Below are 20,339 nucleotides of genomic sequence, written 5' to 3' on the forward strand. Positions count from 1 at the left end.
CGAAACTCTCGCCTTGCCATAAGTGGCAAGTTAAAGAAATGCATTTCCGCATGCGGGAAAAGTGCAAACTGTGCTTGTTTAGCGGTCGCACTTGACATTTTCCTATTTATATTAGAGCAACCATCAGTTGTACCATAGGTGCAGAGAGTGATTGTGTGGTAGCCCAATTTATCAGTTCCTGATTGTTTTCTTGGATTTGTCCTCTCGGATTTTCTTCTCTCGGTCGGATGTTCGGAATCTACTGGATCCAGTAAATTCCTAACTGATTATGGAGAATTATTCCAATTAGATTACCCCTATAAATTTTTCCGTGCATAATTTTAATACCTCACATTTTATTCATAATATATCTTTAAGTCCTCTCAAGTACCTAATTTTTATAATTGCTTTATTTTTTCACTCACACTCTACATTTTCCTGCCCATTCATCCAGTTTTATTGTACTCCAGATATTTTTCATTTTAGTTTTTACCAATTTTTTTTTTGTTATGTTCTATGTATTCATATTTTGTCATTTGTATGTTTCTTTCCAATTGATTGCAGCCTAATTTTTTTAAAAATAAAATTGGCTTACATCTATACCAAACTGGAAAGGGGTCACATGAGCTCTGGAAACGGAGGTGTGGTGTAGTATGGTATTAAGTGTTAAGATTGAATCCAGTAGACATGTTGGGCTTGTAGGTTCGTTCTCGCAACATAGCTATCCAAATTTATCTTTAGCCTTTTTCTAGACATTCGAATCCCACACCCACTGATAAACGGACAAATTGTGGCTTATTACCAAATTCCGTTCTTAATACGAATTGGATTACTTCAGTTATTAATTAGAAACTGCTTTATTTTCAAGTGTTTATCTCATTCTTTTTTCTCCATATCATACATTAATGTAGTTAATAAATGTTTCTTAAAATGCCTTGGATTATTTGTATCTATTGATGAATCATTTAAAATGAGGTGTATAAGTGCGTATCACTTAACACCTTCAAATGTATGACTTGTATGAAAATGCAAAGTCATATTGAATCAGGGAAACGAGGTAAGACACATAAATAACGCATAAAATGCAAGAGAGTTTAACGGCTAAAAAACTGAATTAAAAGGAGAAAATTAAATTCAAAATTAAAACAAAGAAAGTATAATAACAGTCGTACAAAAGCATAGTCAAATAATAATGAATGCAGAACAACGACGAAAGACAGGTTGGTGAAGTGCTCTGGAATGCATTACGAGTATCTAAGTTGACCAAATGTCCTGGACCAACCGGAGCAATCCCGAATTTTAAATGCCTGTTCCAATGGTCTAAAAACTGATTTAAAAAAACTAATTAAAAATGAATTATTTTCTGTTCATATTTGCACTATAACGCAGAATATTGTTTGTAAAAGTACACAGAAGGAAAAAAAAATTGTTCTGAAATACAAGTCCTTTTTATAATGGTATCTTTCTAGGTTAAAACGTGTATTAAACGTTGCATTTCCATTTCAATGTCGAAGTTGAGCTCCTTTTCTCATAAAGAATAAATGCATGTTTACACTGGGCCATTTTGCAAATGTCAGTGATTAAACATTTGCTTACGAAATGACTAGGTTTCGAACAATAATATAAGCTCTTTTCAGATATGTAATATAAAAAAAGGAAGGACGAAGACATTAAGAGCTGGATTTCATTACTTTTTATTGCGTGACACAAGGGAAACCGTCAAGAAATTGTTAATTTTAGTATTAGATTAAGAATTCAGATGATCTAAATTAGCGGAGACAGTTCCAAATTTCGATTCTTTTACCTGACATTGAATTTTGTAATTCTCTATATTATACTTAGTAAATAAAAGAAATTAAATGTACATTAGCTTCGAAAAATGTAAGCTTAACAATTTTCCACTTAAACATTACCAAAATTTTGAATTTATTATTTTTTAAATTATTCGTTTTTTGTATTGCAGATGCGCTGGATTTTAAAGAAATAAAGGTGTTTATAACTAAGAAGAATCAAATGAAATAAAGATGTTTTGGGTGGAAAAATGATTAAGTCTTTTGATTCAATCTCACTCTCCTCTTTCAATGCAGCTTATGATAGTATATAGTGTTTCAGAGAATATTAATTTCAGTGTCATCCAAAAGCCCTTATTTTGAATACTAATATCTAAAATAACTAAAATACAGAATAATTAGATTAAGAATCCCCATTCAGAGCATTGCAGAAAAAGAACACGAGAAACAACAAGAAAATAAAATTATGCGATTATGATTTTAGAACATAGAAGTTTAAAAAAATTTAAAAAAAAAAAGATTTTTTTAATTAATTTTACATGCAAGAATTAAATAAAAAAAAACTTTTAGTTTCTATCGCATACCAGCATCTCTTACAATTCGTAATTCATGTGCATCACGAGTGCACTTGTATAATATATAACGGAATTGAATTTTTTCAGAGCACACTTTTAGAAAAAAAGATTAAATATAGTCAATCTTTAATCAATCTTTATTATTAATTATATGAAACTTTCGATTTCTTGAGTTGATTGTGATTGTAATCATCTCAGATAAAAACAAAAACTCAAGTAACAGAAATTATTCTTGATTTCTAACTTCTTTCCTTTTAATAATTTTTTTAAAGTATTTTGTTTAATTGTAATAATAACTATCATGTATTTAACATTTAGACAAATTTTTTTTATTGATATCAAACTTCTAATAATGAGATTCTTTTGTTACTGATATTCGCTCTTTACTTCGCATTTCCTCAAAATTCTTTAATAAAATTTTCTCAAAAGATTGTTATTTTTATACAACCCTAACAACGCGATACTTTCGGACATATAATCCCATTCTGATATATTTATAATAGCGTAAACTCAAGGAGCTTGTTCAAATCACTGTGAAGTGCTTAAGAACGCAATGAAATTTTAGAAACTTTTGTTAGCTTATAACGACGTTCGAAGTCAGAAAATGACCATCTGCCAATTTGAGCACCATTTTCTGAAAAAATCGTTCGTTCATTAAAAAAAAAAGTGAGAAATAAACTTCGATTTATTGTACTGACTAGGTTAATAGAGTTCTTGATAATCAAGAATTAAATGTATTAAATAATAATTTTTTAATAAAGCAGTTCGGGTTTTTGGTTTTTGTTATATTAACTCTCATTTTAAAACAACACTAGGGGTATTTTGTGGAATAGTTCGGGATATTTCATTCAAAATTAGAATACTTTTCCAATACAGAAAAAAAAATCAATAAGTCAATCTAGATGCCCGGTCAATTTATATGGATATAAAAGGTTGGAAAATTAGAAATAACTTTTTGTATAAATTTAAAAAATTAAATCTAATTTTTATTTTTAATAACAACTATTTACTTATAAGTATAAGGTAATAATGAGGACAATTAAAAAAATCAAGTTAAATATGGTTTAAACTCTTGAAAATTCAAGAGTATCTTATTTCATTTAGTATCCATGATCGTCTTTGAAATGAAATCTACACATCACAGCGACTACATTCAGAACTTAGTTCCACAACTCACTCAATTTATTCACGTCTTTCCAAGATATTTGAAGTAATTTTATTTTTTGACAAGACGCTGTTTCACTCTCTTCATATGCATTCGCACGTTTTTGGTTTACTGATGGGAGTTTTGACCTGATTTGCAACAGGTATCCTCTGTGTCTCCGTCTCTTTCGTAGCGTAGAGGTGAAGGTCAGGCAAAACTTTATGGGCAAAAGCCGAGAGACCTTGAATCCATCAATGGGGGCATTACCATAATGGTACGCGGGAAAAACGTAGATTCGTGATAACTTTCGATTACATTGAGCCGTATCCAGATATTTCAATGAGTCACTTGTTTCAAACTCTTTATAATTAGTAAATATTTCCTTTTTTTACATTTCACATAGATTAAAAAAATGCTGATTAAGTTTTAATTGAGTTCTAATATTATTTGCTGCAGAAGTTAACAAAGCAATTATTGTTTCTAATCATTTAAATTAAGTATTCCAAATCTAGAGCTGCACTTGATTGCTAACAAGTGATTTTTAAATCAACATAATTAATACAACTAACAACAGCATAAAAATTTACAATTGAAACAACTAAATACTAATTATCTAAAGAGACGTGCCCTATATTTTCATGGTTTCAAATCGAATAGGAAAATATTCAACGTTTTCTGAAAAGGTGTGGCTGTAAGAATTGCATTTGATAAACATTTGCTATAAGAATATTAGGATTACTTAAGTAAAGAATAAATTACCATTATATATTCATAAGTATCTTTTTTTCTTCTAGCATATTATGTAAAAAAGAGACACTGCTGTAAATTGGCAAAACATTCGAGCATTTTGATTGATATGAACGTTTTAGAATTCTCCGAGAGTACTAAGTCCATTTTTGGAACATACCTGTCTGCTTCTCTGTTAACAAGATAAATGCACTCAATTGTGGTGTTAAAGTCAAAATCAATGATGGATTTAAGTATTTTGCAGCCCTGGGAATTATGCAATATAAGGTTCTCTTTTTCAATTAATTGGTTAATTAATTTTTACATTTTAAAAATGTTAATGATTTAATTTAGATTAATCATTTATTAACTTTGTGAAAATGCAATAACCTTTATTTATTTATAATCACTTCAGACTGCCCAATATCTATACATCTACACAATATGAATAAAGTAGAGGTCTAATGTTTATAAATTTTCAAATAGTTAAATGATAAGTCATATAGGGGCCTAACTAATTATGCTTGATAAAATGTAATATTATCCAAATATTTTATAATTTGATTTTTTTTCACAAATTTGCTCATTTGGTTATTAAGAAAAAAATATTTTAACCGACTCGTTTACAGCTTCCTCTCAGTCTACAGACAAGCTGCCTAATCAGAAATCTATCTCTGTTCAAAACTTAACTCAAAAACACAACAAACAAGGTAGATTAAATTTAGTGTACGATCCTGATATTAAAATTTTAAATTTCTATCAAATTTTGGGTGAGTCTGTCTTTTTTCCCTTCCATATGTGAACCTGACAGCTAAACAATACAACGAGCAGGGAATTTAATATTAAGTATTATAACTATAATTTCCAAATTACATCACATTTTTTAACAAATCCTTCAACGGATTTAATATCTATCAATATATCTTAAGTGTGTATCTCAATGCGACAGATCAAATACAATAAACTATGTAGAAGAATTTTAACACAAGTACGTTTCACCAAAATTACAACTCTACGTCTAATTTTGGCTACATCTATCAAAAAGTCGATTGCCTGTTTGTTCGTCCAAGTGCATGCGAGCACGATAGCTCAGAAACACAACAAATTAGATAAATAAAATCTGATATGTGGTTTTGATAATAAAATTATAGATTTCTGTTCGGACTTCATCGGTGAATGTGAGGATGTCAATGTTGGATACTGGATCTTCATCATTATATACCAGATTAAATACAAAAGTTGCAGAATTTCATAGTTATACAAGAAAATCAAAATAAATAGAATATCGGCGCTGATTTTAACAATGAAAATAAATAAATAAAAAACGTCTCACATAAAAGATACCATGATTTTCGCAAAAGACTAGGTTGAAGAAGAAAAATCTATTTAGTGCAAAATGATTAGAATTATTTCGATTAGAAAAATAAATAATACACTGAAAACAGTGCCGAATTTGAGAGACCTTTTTTCTTTGCACAGGATAGCGTTTCTCTAATAGTTCCATTCAGAGACGGCAAACAGAAGACAATACGTATGCTCTCTGTAATAGAGGAATTAATCGCGTTCCATCTTTAAATTTTGAACAAGTTGACAAAACCCAGAAATTTTGTCGAATGTCAACTTGAATTGCCAATAGATATAGTTTTAAAAAAACACACACACACACAACCAGATTACAGAAAAGACACAAAAAAGGCAATAAAATGATTCTTAGTTGAAGAATAAAAGAAAGTGGAACCACAACCACTTGTTTCATCACTTTCACCATCAGAATCTTACCTTTCTCATTAGCAGAAGTGCTTCTCCTCAAAGGGGACGGTCCCATATCATTGGAATGAATCGATTCCAGATATTCCAGTTTTTCGGCGGCTGCCATCGCCGATCCATTAGTGTTCGATGTGGTTTCCGATACTTCACTTGCCGAATTCTTTTCCGCTCCTTTTTTGGCGGGAATCATCTTGGATACGCCGTCATTGCGGCTGCGCTGGTTCCGCTGGACCCTGTTCTCGCGTTTCAGGTACCTGCGGTTCCGCCTGCGAGCATCAAGTTCTTCTAGCTGGGAGAGGCCATCCCTGTTCGAGAGAAACAAAAGGAATTTTTAAAATTAACTCTAGAACGATTTATACTTTACATATAACGCTCACAAGTATTTGTAAGATTCCTTAAAATTGGCGGATTATGTTGGGAATGTTGTACAATATCGCGCAATAATATTTTACAATAATATTCAATATTGTAGATATCATTTTATATCATATTAAATTGCACAATATATGTGTGCTTTAGGGATGAAACAATAAACTAGAACAACTATCTGTTGTGTTCTTTCCTTTCTCATATACTCACACAATATGGAGCGTATTGTGTTTTATTTCGTTGTCTAGAAACAGAATCGGACGTTGGTTGTGAATTTCTTCTAGTTGAATGATCAAGTTCAAAATTTGACGCAATTACGCAATTTTGTGTCAAGATCATACACACTTCATTGACTCAAATAGCTAAGTATTGCACTTGTAATATTACAGAAACAAACACAAGTTTGGCCCAAGATTTGACACATGTCCACACATCTAATAATAAAAAAATTAACATAAATTTTATCTCATCAGGATATATCTCCTATGAATGAGAGAGAATGAGAAGCTTCTGGTAAAGTGGCTATTTTTCGCTTTCCTGAGAAGTACAATAATACTATGGAACGATTTATCCTCACTCCGATGATAAGTCGTACTTCTGTGTAAATGGTGGGCACGTGAACTGCGCTGTAACGGAAGGCGATATTGCATTTATCACAATCTCGTTTTGATTTTCAAGCCGATTCTCATTTAAATGAACCGAAAGTTAACGCAGAAATAGGTTGGTTGATTGTTTTGGTTTTAATGGCACAAGAGCCATGTTTGGCCACGCTGCGCCAACCAAAAAAAGCAGATTTGGCTAGCTCTTTATAATATATGACCAATATCATACATCTAACTTGTTGTGCCTTTCAGTAATCACGTTCAAAAGCACACGGATGGATCGACGGAAATCCTTTAATGGCTGTGGTCCAAAATTTACAATTTTGATAAAGAAATCATATATCAAACTTCTTTTATAATGTTGCATTTATTTTTAATTACATACAGCATTATTACATAAGAGTTCACAAATACACGTAAAGATAGATATAAAAAACACAAGACGTGTTTGTCTGAGAAGTCTGATTCAGAAAAATTTAATACTTTAAATGAATAAAAGTTTAAACGTTGGATTATATAATCTAACACGCCAGAAAAGAACTGAACTTGAACCTTGTGAATTATTCTTCTCTTCGTGAGAGATACCCGGAAATAATTCAACACCATGCAAAACGGTCAGGGCAAAGGTCCCTTAATTACGGAACTTCTGAAAGCCGCTTTTACGTGAAGAAAAGGAATACCCTGGACATTTCCTTCACACTACAATCCGGTCTGGCGTAAGAGGGCAAGGTCCTTAGTGGATGGGATAATATTTATAAACCTTACAATTTAATTTTAATAGATTTAACCCAAATATTTGCATAAAAGTTTCATTCAAGAATTTAGCCAACTTGGATATTATTTGCTGTAATATAACCAGCAATTAAGTCGTGGATGAATACAATTTTATAAGTTTTTAGTTATTTTTAGGGCAGCGCGGTCACATGTTTTTCAAGTTTTGAAATCCGTAGGATTTTAATTTTGAAATTTGCATACATGTTTCTATTATTATTCGAACATTTAAAAACAGCTGTGTTGGTCTGCTGGTAAGATCCCAACTGCGGTATCGCCGATGTGACACTGAATTCACGCGAAATTCCGCAGAATATTGGACCTGGTGTATGTTTAATTATTCATCCACTTCAGGTTAATTATTCCCATGTTGGAAGATTAAAGTTCATGACAGTAGCTCAGTTATCAACTTATTGTGGCACAAAAAAAATGTTACGATTATGTTCTAAAATTAGCAGCCGTATGACTCACCTGTGATTCACATTTATGATCTAATTAGTTCACACCTACTAACTAATAAGATGACACCTGCTGTATTATATGACAGTAATAGCAAAGAAATTGTCTAGAATTAGAAAATCAATCAAAATCACATGCTTGTACCATGGCAGTGAACGTGTCAGCTCGTCATCACGATTTTGAGTAATTGTTTTCACAGATAGAACTACAGATAAATAGAAATAATACCAAAAATGATTTTTTCCGATTCAGGAAGATGTAAATCATGATTGTAAAATCTCAGAATAAAATTTCTAGAGTATCACAGTATTTCCTTTCTGTATGCTTCGTATACGAGAAAGTATAATAAAAATGCTTTTTTTAAGTAATTTCGGAAAATATGTAAAATAAAGTACTACCCCAAATACCTATATATAACTATAAAAATGGGATATTAATAAAATTAAATTAGACCAATTATTTTATAATATAAATTCAGTATAATTACTTTTACGTCATCATTTCTTCGCTATTTTTCTTATTACTAATTATTTTCTGATATACGTGGTATAGAGAAAGTATAGTAATAGTAAAAAAATTCGAACTCAACATTTTGGCGAATCTCCATGTTTTGATCTCCCCGAGTTCGAAAAATACATTTTCGAAAAATGTTCGATCTGTCTGTGACAAAGATAACTCAAAAGTGCTTTGAGCTAGACGGTTGAAATTTGGCATACGACCTTTACAACAAATTTGCAGATTTCTATCAAAATTTGAGTAAAATCCATTCAGAGAAAATTAGTCTGTCCGGCTGTTCGAATATAAGTTAACACGATAATTTCAAAATGAAGAGCGCTAGATAGGTAAAATTCGGTACACAGATTTCACATATATAGTGTAGACGCTTATATAGTTCCAGTCAGATCCGATAAAGGAATTGACTGTCTGTCGATCTGTACTTCCGAAACATGGAAATGCTATAATTCATAAACGCGGTGTCTTAAATATGTCAAATTTGGTATGGTATTTTTAGACTGCAAGTACAGTTTTGTGTCAAAATGTGTCCAAAACACAAATTTGAATTTTTGGATACTATTAACAGCATGCCAGGGATTAATAGCCAAATAACTCGCCAAAGATGACACGATAGACTCAGTAAAAGAGCTAAATTCACGTCATAAGTTAAGATTTTCGTAACTATTGTATGGTATTCTTTGGAATGACAAATTTATTAGAGAGTATGCGAGAAAGTTTTGGGGAGACAACTCCGGCTGGTTTAATAACATTTTACGATAATTTTATCGAATTACATTTGGAGCAGCATGACAATGAAATGGGTTTTTTTCACAATCAAAATTAACCAATCAATTGAATGCAACGTTTCTTGACTGAAAACGCAATAAATAACATGATATACTCACTTAGGCACTTTAATGTCTTCTTGATTAATTTGATCTGCAAAATGATAATTAAATAGCATTAGTTGGCAAATCATACAATGTAATAAATTTATAGAAACAATTTAATTTAAAAAATAAGCAAATTATCAAAATTATTTAAAGTAAAACGAGAGTTGTATAAAATACACACTCAGTAGACAGATGACCAGCCTTAATATTCAAATGAAAACGCTTTATTATTTATATTTTATATACGATTCCGATACAGTTATTTGAAAGATAACCTAAAAGCAAAAATACTGATTCAGCAATACGATTCAAGAAACCCATCAAAAATTCCTTTTCTTCAATATTATTTATCAACTTTAGATTTATAATTAAGATTTTTTTAACTAAAAAAATGTGGTCGGTTCATTTTTATTGGCCGCTAATTAATATACAGAGGGTGATAGGACGACGATCATCGATTCAAAAAGTTTTTTGTTTAAATTATAATATTCTGAAGTACGCCTACTATCAGTAATTTATGTAATTAAAAGATTGAGAACTCTAAGAGATTTTTCGAGTTTCTGCAGAGGGAAGAAGAAAAAGAAATTTATGGCATGTATGATGGGAAAAAAAAATAATTCTACAGGGCAGATTTTGGATACAGAGCTGTTAAATTTGGCGCTATTTACTTCTTGGGTTGAACGAACTCGCTAAAAAAGTTTAATTTAAATTAAATTTTTAATAAAAAATTTAGTAAAAATTTACCGTTTTTACCTAAGAATTTCAGAGTAATAGGTACTTCAAAAAATACCCAACGTACCATTTTAAAATAAAAATAAAGTTTTTCAGTGTATTCAGCTATATTTTGTATAACTTTTCCCTCTAATTTCAATAAATTTTTAAAAAAATATTTTAAATTAATTTTACAACAATATTTTTCAATGTTTCAGTAGAAGTGGCCATACTCATGCGTTCATACTCATATATTTTCGTAAACATTTTATCGATATAATTAGAGAATAAATGTTATGCATTAAAAAAGCAAGCGGATCAAGCTTGAAATATCATTATGATGCGATGTTTTGGATTGAAAGTTTTAATTTCCTTTCACTTTTTTTTTTTAAATTCTAATATTGAAATCACTAACTTTTTTTTCTCAAAATTGTATTTAATATGAATATTCACACGATGAGAATGAATCACTTGTTTTGACCTACGATGTCGACCAGGTACGACTCTGCTTCAGGTGGTAGCTCATACTTCAAGGCGGCCTGTTGTTTTTATTGGTAATTGGTTCATTCATTCTGATGATTCAAACATTAAATATATATTGCATCATTAATTTCTTTGCATGAGTGTAGAATCTTATTTTATTATTCATTTCAATTATTACAATCTCTTTGATTTTTATGGTGGGCAATGCTCTTACCACTCCGCTCTTTTAACTCATATAATATAATAATTATTTTTAATAAAAATTCAGGAAAGCAGTTAGTAGGAAATCAACTTTGTAGCGAACACAAAAGGTTATATACGCAAATGGCAAAATCCCAAAATCGTTTAGAAATGTAAAAAACATGCTTCACACTTTTGTTTTGTTTTCATTCGTTTGCCTTATCATTTTGCTGTTGATTCCTGTATCCACTGATATTGCAGTTTCATCCTTACTTCAGTAATGTCAGAAATTGACAACAATATGCAGTTTCACAAATTTTACACAGAATGTTTCTCCGTTTTTACTTTGCGAAGCGTTTATATTGTAAACTGACATTTGCTTTATGAAGATTAAAAAGAAAAAAAAATCTTTCGCTAAAAAATGTTTTAGTAACTTGTTCACTGCTAGAATTTTTCGCTATTTGATTACCGACTGTATATTGCATTGAATTTATAGGCATGTAATGCTTTAAGTTAATAATATCAATGTACGGATTTTTACGTCAAAAGTCATTGGCATTGTTAAAATTCAGAGAAGTTGATGAACAAGAAAGAATTAATCAGCTTTAATGGAATTCACATTGATATTTTGGAAATTAAGTATAAAATATTCTATGCTGTGGTTAGAATACTAAATGGTTAGAATACTTGTAGATCTGATAAGACTGACGAAAGAGTAAAATTACGATTTTTCTTGCATTGAAATAAGCAAATTAAATAGGAGAAAAAGGTCTTCGATTTCGTGTTTTTAAATTTTTGCTTCTTAAACTACTAATTTATGTTAGAATATTTTTGCAATGTAATTTTTTTTAAAAAATTATCTGTTGTAACAAGGTATGGATGCATATATCATTTATTATTTTCTAAAAATATTTTTCACTGATATTGCGAAATATTTTTTCATATCAATGAGATAACTGCAATGAGCAAAACGATTCTTGACGTCATAAACTTTTTTAAAAGTAATGCGTGCAAAACTAAAATTCTCATTACGAAATGAGTTGAATAAAAGTTTATTACCCGGGTAGTAAGAAACAAAAAGACTCTAAAAAAATTCCTACAATTTATTTAATTTATAGAACATTAGTAATAAAATGAAAGTATAAAATAACAAAAATAAAATGAAAGTATAGAATAAATTTGCATATATAAGAGAAAGTAAATATAACATTATACTTGATTCCAAAATTTCAAATAATTATAATTTAGACTAAAAGGTACTTTAAAAAATTAACTGATTTTAGCTCAAACTAAAGAAAGTCAATAAAAACAAAAAGAAAATAAATAATAAATTTGATAAAAACCTAAAGAATCAGTCCATGAACACACGAGAAATTATAATTTAACAAATCAAAATCTATAGAAGCTGATAGAACTTACTAATCGATCAGGAATATTTGCTGAGTGCTATAGCCATTGCTCTATCATTTATATTATTATTTTTATATTTATCCTGGCCTTTTTATATCTTCATGTATTGGGGTGGATCAATATGTAAAATTATGACTGTTCATTTTCGAGTCTCTTCATAAATCTAAAGTTTTTGTCTAAAATTTGCCACACATGCTATAGGTTTTCAAGGCAGAGACGAATTTTTTCAGGTCCAAAAATTAATCAAAACATTAATTAATAAATTTTTCGGATTTTTCAGCTTGATTTTTCGAAAACATTATCTCACAAAAATGATTTGTGCACTATTATTAACTAAGCTCTAAACTAAAACTCTAAAGGTTAATTTATAAAATAATTTCAGAAGCAAATTTATTTTACCTTCAGCTTCATCCGTCAATTCCTCAGACTGCGACATCAGCTTGTTGAGAGCGTTTTGTACCTCGACATCTCGCTTGCTTTCACCATCGGAATCGTCATTGTTCGCAGGGAAGACGTCCTCGTCTTCAGCTTCCACGGATTCAATCCAATCTTTCTCGTTTCTCATTATATCGGATGAGCTCAAGAATTTCGGCCGACTATAATTGTTCAGCCGAATGTCGTCTTCACTACAATAATCCTATAAATTTAATTAAGATTAAAGATGCATTCTGATACGTGGGTATTTAAACTAAATAACTAGTTGAATTTGCTCTTAAATTTCATATGATTTAAATTTTAAAAATGTTTATTTATTTTAAATCACTACATAGTTTCAATTAATTACAAATGACTTTAGTACTTTGAAACTTTGAAACGTGGCCAGTTTTTTCATTGTACGGCTTTTCCTTCTAAATAAAATAATATCAATATACAATTACCAATTTTCAGTGCAATTATCAATAATTGTATGGAAATCAATATCACTCAAGCACTAGTTTTCTCAATTTTAATTATTTTTATGCGCTATTCTCCGAAATTATTGAGGGAAAGAGTTAAAATTTCGCTTAATTTTTAATTAAAAATCTAAATACTATTCTGAAAAACATTTATTTAGTGAGCACCTCCAACTTAAGAAGTAGCTATGGACCAAGTTTGATATGTACGTGTACAGCAGTGTGTGTGTATATATATATATATATATATACAAGTACAGTATGTATTTGTATATGACGTATACAGCAGTGAAAGAAAGTTGGGCGTTTTTTGGCCCTAGAGAGGGCACATTATAAGGCCTCTCTTTTAATGAAATAATCAATTTATTTCTATATTTCAGTACATTATTAACATGCTAATGATTTATTTTAGGTTAATATTTTTTTATTTATTAACTTTGTAAATATATATTTATTTTCATGACTCCAAACTACCCACCATCCACGTTTATACGAAATATTATTGAGGCAGGATGTTGGATTTTATAACTATCCGAACTATGTTAAGTTAATGCAATGAAACATACAAGAATATGGTCAATTATGCTTCTATGAACAACATTACTATTATCTTCTTAATATTTTATTATTTCTAGAATTTGTATTTTTTAAAAAACTCTTTTTATATTTGGAAATTAGGGAAATAAATTTTTTTTATTCGATCCTTTTGCGATTCCTTTTTAGCCTAGCGACCTGTTGGAAATCCTCCACTGTTGTAGAGTGGTTTTGGACGGTTTTTGCATCGCCCCTTAAGCAATATATGCATAGTGCATGGACAGTAAATATTATTTTAAAACTATCATTTCTAGGGCATTATATTCTAATGCTAAGTCGCTCGGAGGCGAAAAAATTACAATATGTATAGAGAACCATTAATACTCGCTACGCCACTAGCTGAGGTGAAACTTAAATATAATCCATCTGAAAGAGCTTTCTCGTCACTTTTTTTTTATTCCTGTCTTCCTTAGTAAAAAATATTTTTTAAAGTGATTTAATGAAATAATAATAAAAAAATGCACTATAAAAACTATATTTTACAAAATGAAACACTAATAGTAGAAACTTAGTTTTGATAGAAAAATTTTTAAAAATAATTTTAGTAGAAACTTTTATTCGATTTTGTACATTAAGTACAAAAATTAATTGAAATAATGATTCAATGGCATCAAGATAGTCAGATATTGTTAATTGAGATGCATATAATACAAGAAAACTCTTTTCCTAAAGTTTGTAAGAAGAAATAAAATTGATTAGTTAAATGAAATAATCTCAGTTTTTATAAATATATTTATGAACAAAGTACAATGTCACGGTATAAATGACTCATAAAAAGTTTAAGCAAATAAAAAAAAGTATTTCGGAAACAAACTGAAACGCAACAGGCGAGAAATAAAAGTGTAATACTCTCACGAAACTTGTGAAAATTTGCAACATACGGACCTATCATTAACTAGAGGAAATGACTTTCAAAAGGGCTGGGACAGGAAATTACCTAACAGAACATTTCCTGTGCATACTTAGAAATTTTATCATATGCAATAAAAACGATCTAAAATGGTATTTGCTTTATAAATAACTCTACCAAATGTGGATAGATTTTCTGGAAAGAATACACAGAGAATTCGAATATAGAATTTCCTCAACATGTAGTTACGTTTATAAAAAAAGTTTGAAGAGATCACTGAAAAAAATTAAACTAACACTAAGAAGGAAAGCTATATTGTGTATTATTAAACCAAGTCAAATAGTTCTGAATGTGAAACTTTCCTTATTAAAAGTAATTGGAAACTGGAATTTAATTTAAAATTAAACACCAGTAATAAATTTTGTACATTTAACTCCATTCATTTAAAACAAACGTTTTCTTTTTTTTTTATTGTTTTGGAACTCATTTTTTATTCTTAAGAAGCGTAGAAATACGTACTGACAAACCGATGATGTGATCGCTTACAAATACTGTCAACATCGAGTATCATAGCATTTTCCACTAATTTCATGTAATAAAGTATTATTATAAAATAATAATCGAATATGAAGTATACAAAGAGGAGTTATTAGAATCAAAAAACAAATCAGCTTTAAAGTTTCGAAGAATTTCTTCATGTAAGACCTCCTTGGGTTAACATAAACCATTTTTGCAATTATTTTTACTAATTTCTTTATATATGAGCACGAGGACTAAAATAATTAAAGCTAGACAACTGAATTTAGGTATGTGGTTTTTGTATTAAAATTATAGATCAACATCAAATTTTGGACTCTAGAAATCAACATGACTCACGCTTGTCTGTACGTGTACATGTCAACATTTACTCAATAGATATTCAGTAGCTTCCAGTCGTATTTCCACACGAACATTTTCAATACTATCAAACATCAAATACTACTTTCAGTACAACCAGCCATTAAATACTACTTTCAGTACTAACAGACATTAAATACTACTTCAGTATTACCAGACATCAAATACTACTTTCTTTACTACCGGGCATCAAATACTTCTTTCAGTACTACCAGGCATCAAGTAATACTCTCATTACTAGCAGGCATCAAATACCACTTTCAATACTACCAGACATTAAATACTACTTCAATATTACCATACATTGAATAATACTTCAGTATAACTAGACATCAAATACTAATTTCATTACTACCAGGTATCAAATATTACTTTCAATACTACCAAACATCAAGTACTACTTTCATTACTACTAGGCATCAAATACCATTTTCAATATTTCCAGATATTAAATATTACTTCAGAGTTCCGAACAACAAATACTAATTTCTTTACTACCAGACATCAAGTAATAGTTTTAATACTAGTAAATATTAAAGTCAAACGTGGATTCTGCCCAGCAAAGTCAAGATAATTTTACTGATATGTTAAAAATGAAATGTTTAAGGTCGTAGATAACTTTCAGAAGGCATTCAGTAAACAGTCTCTTCAATCAAATACCATCATTACTATAGCGATGACTGATCATTAAGTAATCTGCCAATGACACCAATTATCTTTTCTCCATATTGAAAGAAACGCTTTAATTGCCAATAAACTTGAGATTAACCTCCAATCAAATAGCGACTCGGCAATATCTTCCTATGTACAACATTTTTTTTTAATTAACTGAAAGGAGAGATTGAAAAAATTCCGAAGTTACCTCCAAGAATGATTAGAAGGCTTAAAGAATGATTAGAAAAATCATAATGTTACCTGGGTAATAACGCCAGCAGGAGGGATAGTCGCTTTCCCACACGGAAAAGTAGCATTCCTTTTGTGTTTCCCTCGGGCGAGGTGACGAGGTAGCACTTTTTGGAACACGTCAAACCACCTGAAAATAAAAGTATTGTGGCATTTTAATTAGCAGAATATAACATAATACTACTTTACAAGCAGGCGATCCCATCCATTTTGAGACATCCTGTCCTTTAACTGTTTCATGGCATTTTCGAAACCTTTATCTTCACCACCAAGAGTCCTTAATAATTCGTCATAAAGAAAAAGGTTCTGGTCGATTTTAATGGTAACCAAAAAGCACTTAGAAAAAAGTTCGCCAAATTATAAAAATATACTGCATACACACGTATATATATATATGTATAATAAATATGTACATAAATATAGATCAAATCCATTGCGAATCACATGCTGCGAACTGAAATCGCCAAATTGGTGAAATCTTTTCTTGCCGCTGTTTGGTCGTCGCTGTAACCGACATGTACCAAAAAAAAATCATAAACATGGTTAAATTTGTAACAGATCACGGAAAATTATTCCAATTTGATTAACCCTACCAGTTTTTCCATACAATATTTTACCACTCTACATTTTATTCGCAGTATGTCCTTAAGCCTCATCTAGTACCTCATTTTCTTATATTTTCTTTTTTTTCAGTCATACTTAAATTATTATGTTAATTCATTTAATTTTATTGTACTCCAGATATTCGTGTATTCGTATTTTGTCATTTGTATGTTTGTTTCCAATTGATTGCAGTATAATTCTTTAATTTATTTTTTTGTTTTTAAAAAAAATCCACCTACATCTATACCAGACCGGAAAGGGGCCCATTCTAGCTCTAGAAACGGAGGCGTGATGTGGTGTAAAGTGTTAATATTACTTTAAAAATAATGAGAGTCTAAGTAACAAATTGAGAACAATCATATTAGCGGTAATAAAATGAATCAAGCAATGGTTTGCGTTAATTCATAGATGAAGATGATGAGAGGTTTTAAGAGAGGTATGTTTGCTCTTTAGCTGCTTTACATTAAATAATCCTCGATTTCAATCTGACGTCAAGAATAATAATAAGGAAAAAAATAATGAAAATGTAAAAATTTGGAATCAATAGTCGAGGATGAAATGGCATTTCATCAATGCGAAAGTTTCCTTTTGCTTATTTTCAGAAAGGTCGAGAATCCGAGAAAATGATAAAAGTCATATGTCTATTTTAATACGAAATAATTTTCTTTATCATTTTCAAAACGAAGACATTGAAAAAACTGTTTTAAAAGATTTTCTTCAGTTTTACAAGCTCCACACATCGGAGTTGGTAATAATTGAAATCTGTTTAGTTGCATAAGACTGAGTTTGGAGGTGAAAGATGGGAACATAGAATTTGTGACTAGAGGAAAACAATCAATGTTGGTGTTTACATCTCAACTAATAATAAAGATATATGTACGAGTCTGACTGTGTTTGTGTATTGGCGATCTGCAGGACAGATTATTTGATCTATAGGTACCACATTTCAAATATATATCTTAGAGGCGGAGATTGTGTACCTCGGAGTTACGAATTTTAAAATTTTAATTAATTAAAAATTAAGCATAGTTTTTATATTCTTCTGCAATAATTTCGGAAAATATTATTGCACAAAAATATATTTTGAACTAATCTAAAATATTACAAAATTGTCTTTTAATGATACCAATTTAATAATCACGCAAATTCTTCCTGAATTTTGGAAAAAATTTAAAAATTATTTTATCTGTCTAATTCTAATAATAGATTACATTGTTAACCTGAAAATTCCAACCGTTTCCAGCGTTTCATGAAATATTTAATCACTTAATTTTCTTCCATTCGTGAAAGCTATAGAAGAAAGATTCTATTTATATAATTTTTAAAACGAATAAAAAAATTGAGGCACGTGGCGAAATTTAGATGAATCGGGCATTTACGTTCTTAATAGTGTTACGATATTATGGGATTGATACCGTTTAGGAAGGTTCCTATACACGATGAACAATTCATACGTAAAACAATTAAGAGAACGCGACTGTAATGACTGACGATTTGGTAGAATCATGGACATGAAAATATGTTAAACGATTCATTAATAAAACTATGTTTAACATTAATAAAACGATTTTGTTTGTTTGATGTTTAAATGATTAACATTAATAAAATATTACCAATATCCCCGCCGTGCTAGCTGGTTGTCAAACGGACTAATTAATTTATAATTGCTGAAAGTGTTTAAAATGTAAATATTAGCCGATCAGATTTACTTCAGAAATGCAAAACAAGTTTATTTTCTATGTTGAGAAATGTATTAAATAAATTTGAAATTCTTTTTATTGCATTTAAATTTTATTACGAATAACAGTGTTTTTTGACATAATTGAAACGGGCAGATTATTTACACAAAACAAAGGTAAAATTTAGCACTGTTTTGAATCAAATTCAAAAATAAATTCCATAAAAAGAGAAGGAGTGGCATAGGGATGTATATGAAGAAGGCAAAGATGTATTTAGTTTAGAGACACGTAATTTCAGCAGGACGGGACATCAGCATATTTCATGAACCCATCTCAACCAGCATACCCAAAGAGATGGATCGGCCGGGGCGACCCTATCACGTGGCCTTCACGATGATGGGGTCACCTGTGCTACGAACTTATCCTTCCTGGATTACTTCGGGGGGTTATATGACGAACCTAGTTTTTGAAACCTATATGATGATCTATGAAGATCTTGACAAGACAGTCATTGTAAAAACTGAATAGATCCGGGAGAGGCCAGGTTCTATGAAATTGCTAAACTTGTACAGTAATGTCACTTGACTTAAGTATTTGTCTGAGTGCCAATATCTATGTACTTTTCCTTAACCTGAGTAAAAAATGTGAATTTCAGGAAAATATCACATATTTAGCTGAAAATCATCCTAAGACGTCTGCTAAGACAAAAGTTGTTTAGAAAAATATTTAAAAATGAAATGGGAAAAGATTAATTTTGAATCTACAGAAAAACCCTTCAAGCAAAAGAATTCAGCTCAGACTGTCTCAGTTTAAGGTGGTTTAGGGGGAAAGTATAATCTGGTAATAACATATGGTCTATTGTAATAAGCACTATTAAAATAATAGCAATTTTGAACATATAAATTGAATTCCAAAATTAAAATCTCGACCAAAATATCTAATGGGGAAGTTAAGTAGAGATGTAGGCTTAAGTGGATGTAATCAGTTCTGTTCTTTTCACTTCCTCTCTTGACCCTGGTGAAATAAACAAACAAAAGGGAGATGATGAAAACGGAGACGATAAGGAAGGCAGCAAACAAAGGGATTAGATTTTTTGTGGTAGGATCTTCTCTGTTCATAATATTCAATAACGCTCAAATCAAAACTAATAACTTAAGTCGAAATGAAATATACATTGATCCAATGATAGCAACAAAAAAAATTATGCCAAATTTTATTTTATAATGTCAAAATAATGCTAAAAGAAAATATCAGCAATAGTCTAAAATGAGTCAGTATAAATATAAAAATTTAAAAATTACAGAGCTTGCAATGAAAATAGGAAAACAAATGATAAGTTTATGATCCAACAATTAATCTTTATTCATATTTAGGTTTATTCGCATATCGATAAATCAGTAGATTTACACATTAAAAAATCCTGTCCTAAACTACTTGACGCCAAAATAAAAATTGGGATTTGCGTATACGATGATGACGCAAACTAAATGATAACTTCGCTCACTGTTACAGATTTCGCTGGCTTATCCTATTATATCTTATCTCAAAAAGCTCACTAATCAGGGA

General features: G+C 30.1%; 1 protein-coding gene across 2 annotated transcripts in view; it reads right to left on the reverse strand.

Moving 5' to 3' along the window:
• The window catches only part of LOC129983845 (protein outspread-like), a 168,115-nt gene that overhangs the window by 34,535 nt on the left and 113,241 nt on the right, over window positions 1-20,339 (reverse strand). For both annotated transcript variants that reach the window (XM_056093505.1, XM_056093504.1), the window contains exons 6-9: window positions 16,504-16,621; window positions 12,754-12,991; window positions 9,583-9,616; window positions 5,994-6,286 (exon numbers count right to left, since the gene is read on the reverse strand). In XM_056093505.1, the coding sequence (XP_055949480.1) occupies window positions 5,994-6,286; window positions 9,583-9,616; window positions 12,754-12,991; window positions 16,504-16,621 (683 nt within the window). The remainder of the gene's footprint in view (window positions 1-5,993; window positions 6,287-9,582; window positions 9,617-12,753; window positions 12,992-16,503; window positions 16,622-20,339) is intronic.

The sequence above is a fragment of the Argiope bruennichi genome, chromosome 9 (assembly GCF_947563725.1).
Source record: "Argiope bruennichi chromosome 9, qqArgBrue1.1, whole genome shotgun sequence".
NCBI lineage: Eukaryota > Metazoa > Arthropoda > Arachnida > Araneae > Araneidae > Argiope > Argiope bruennichi.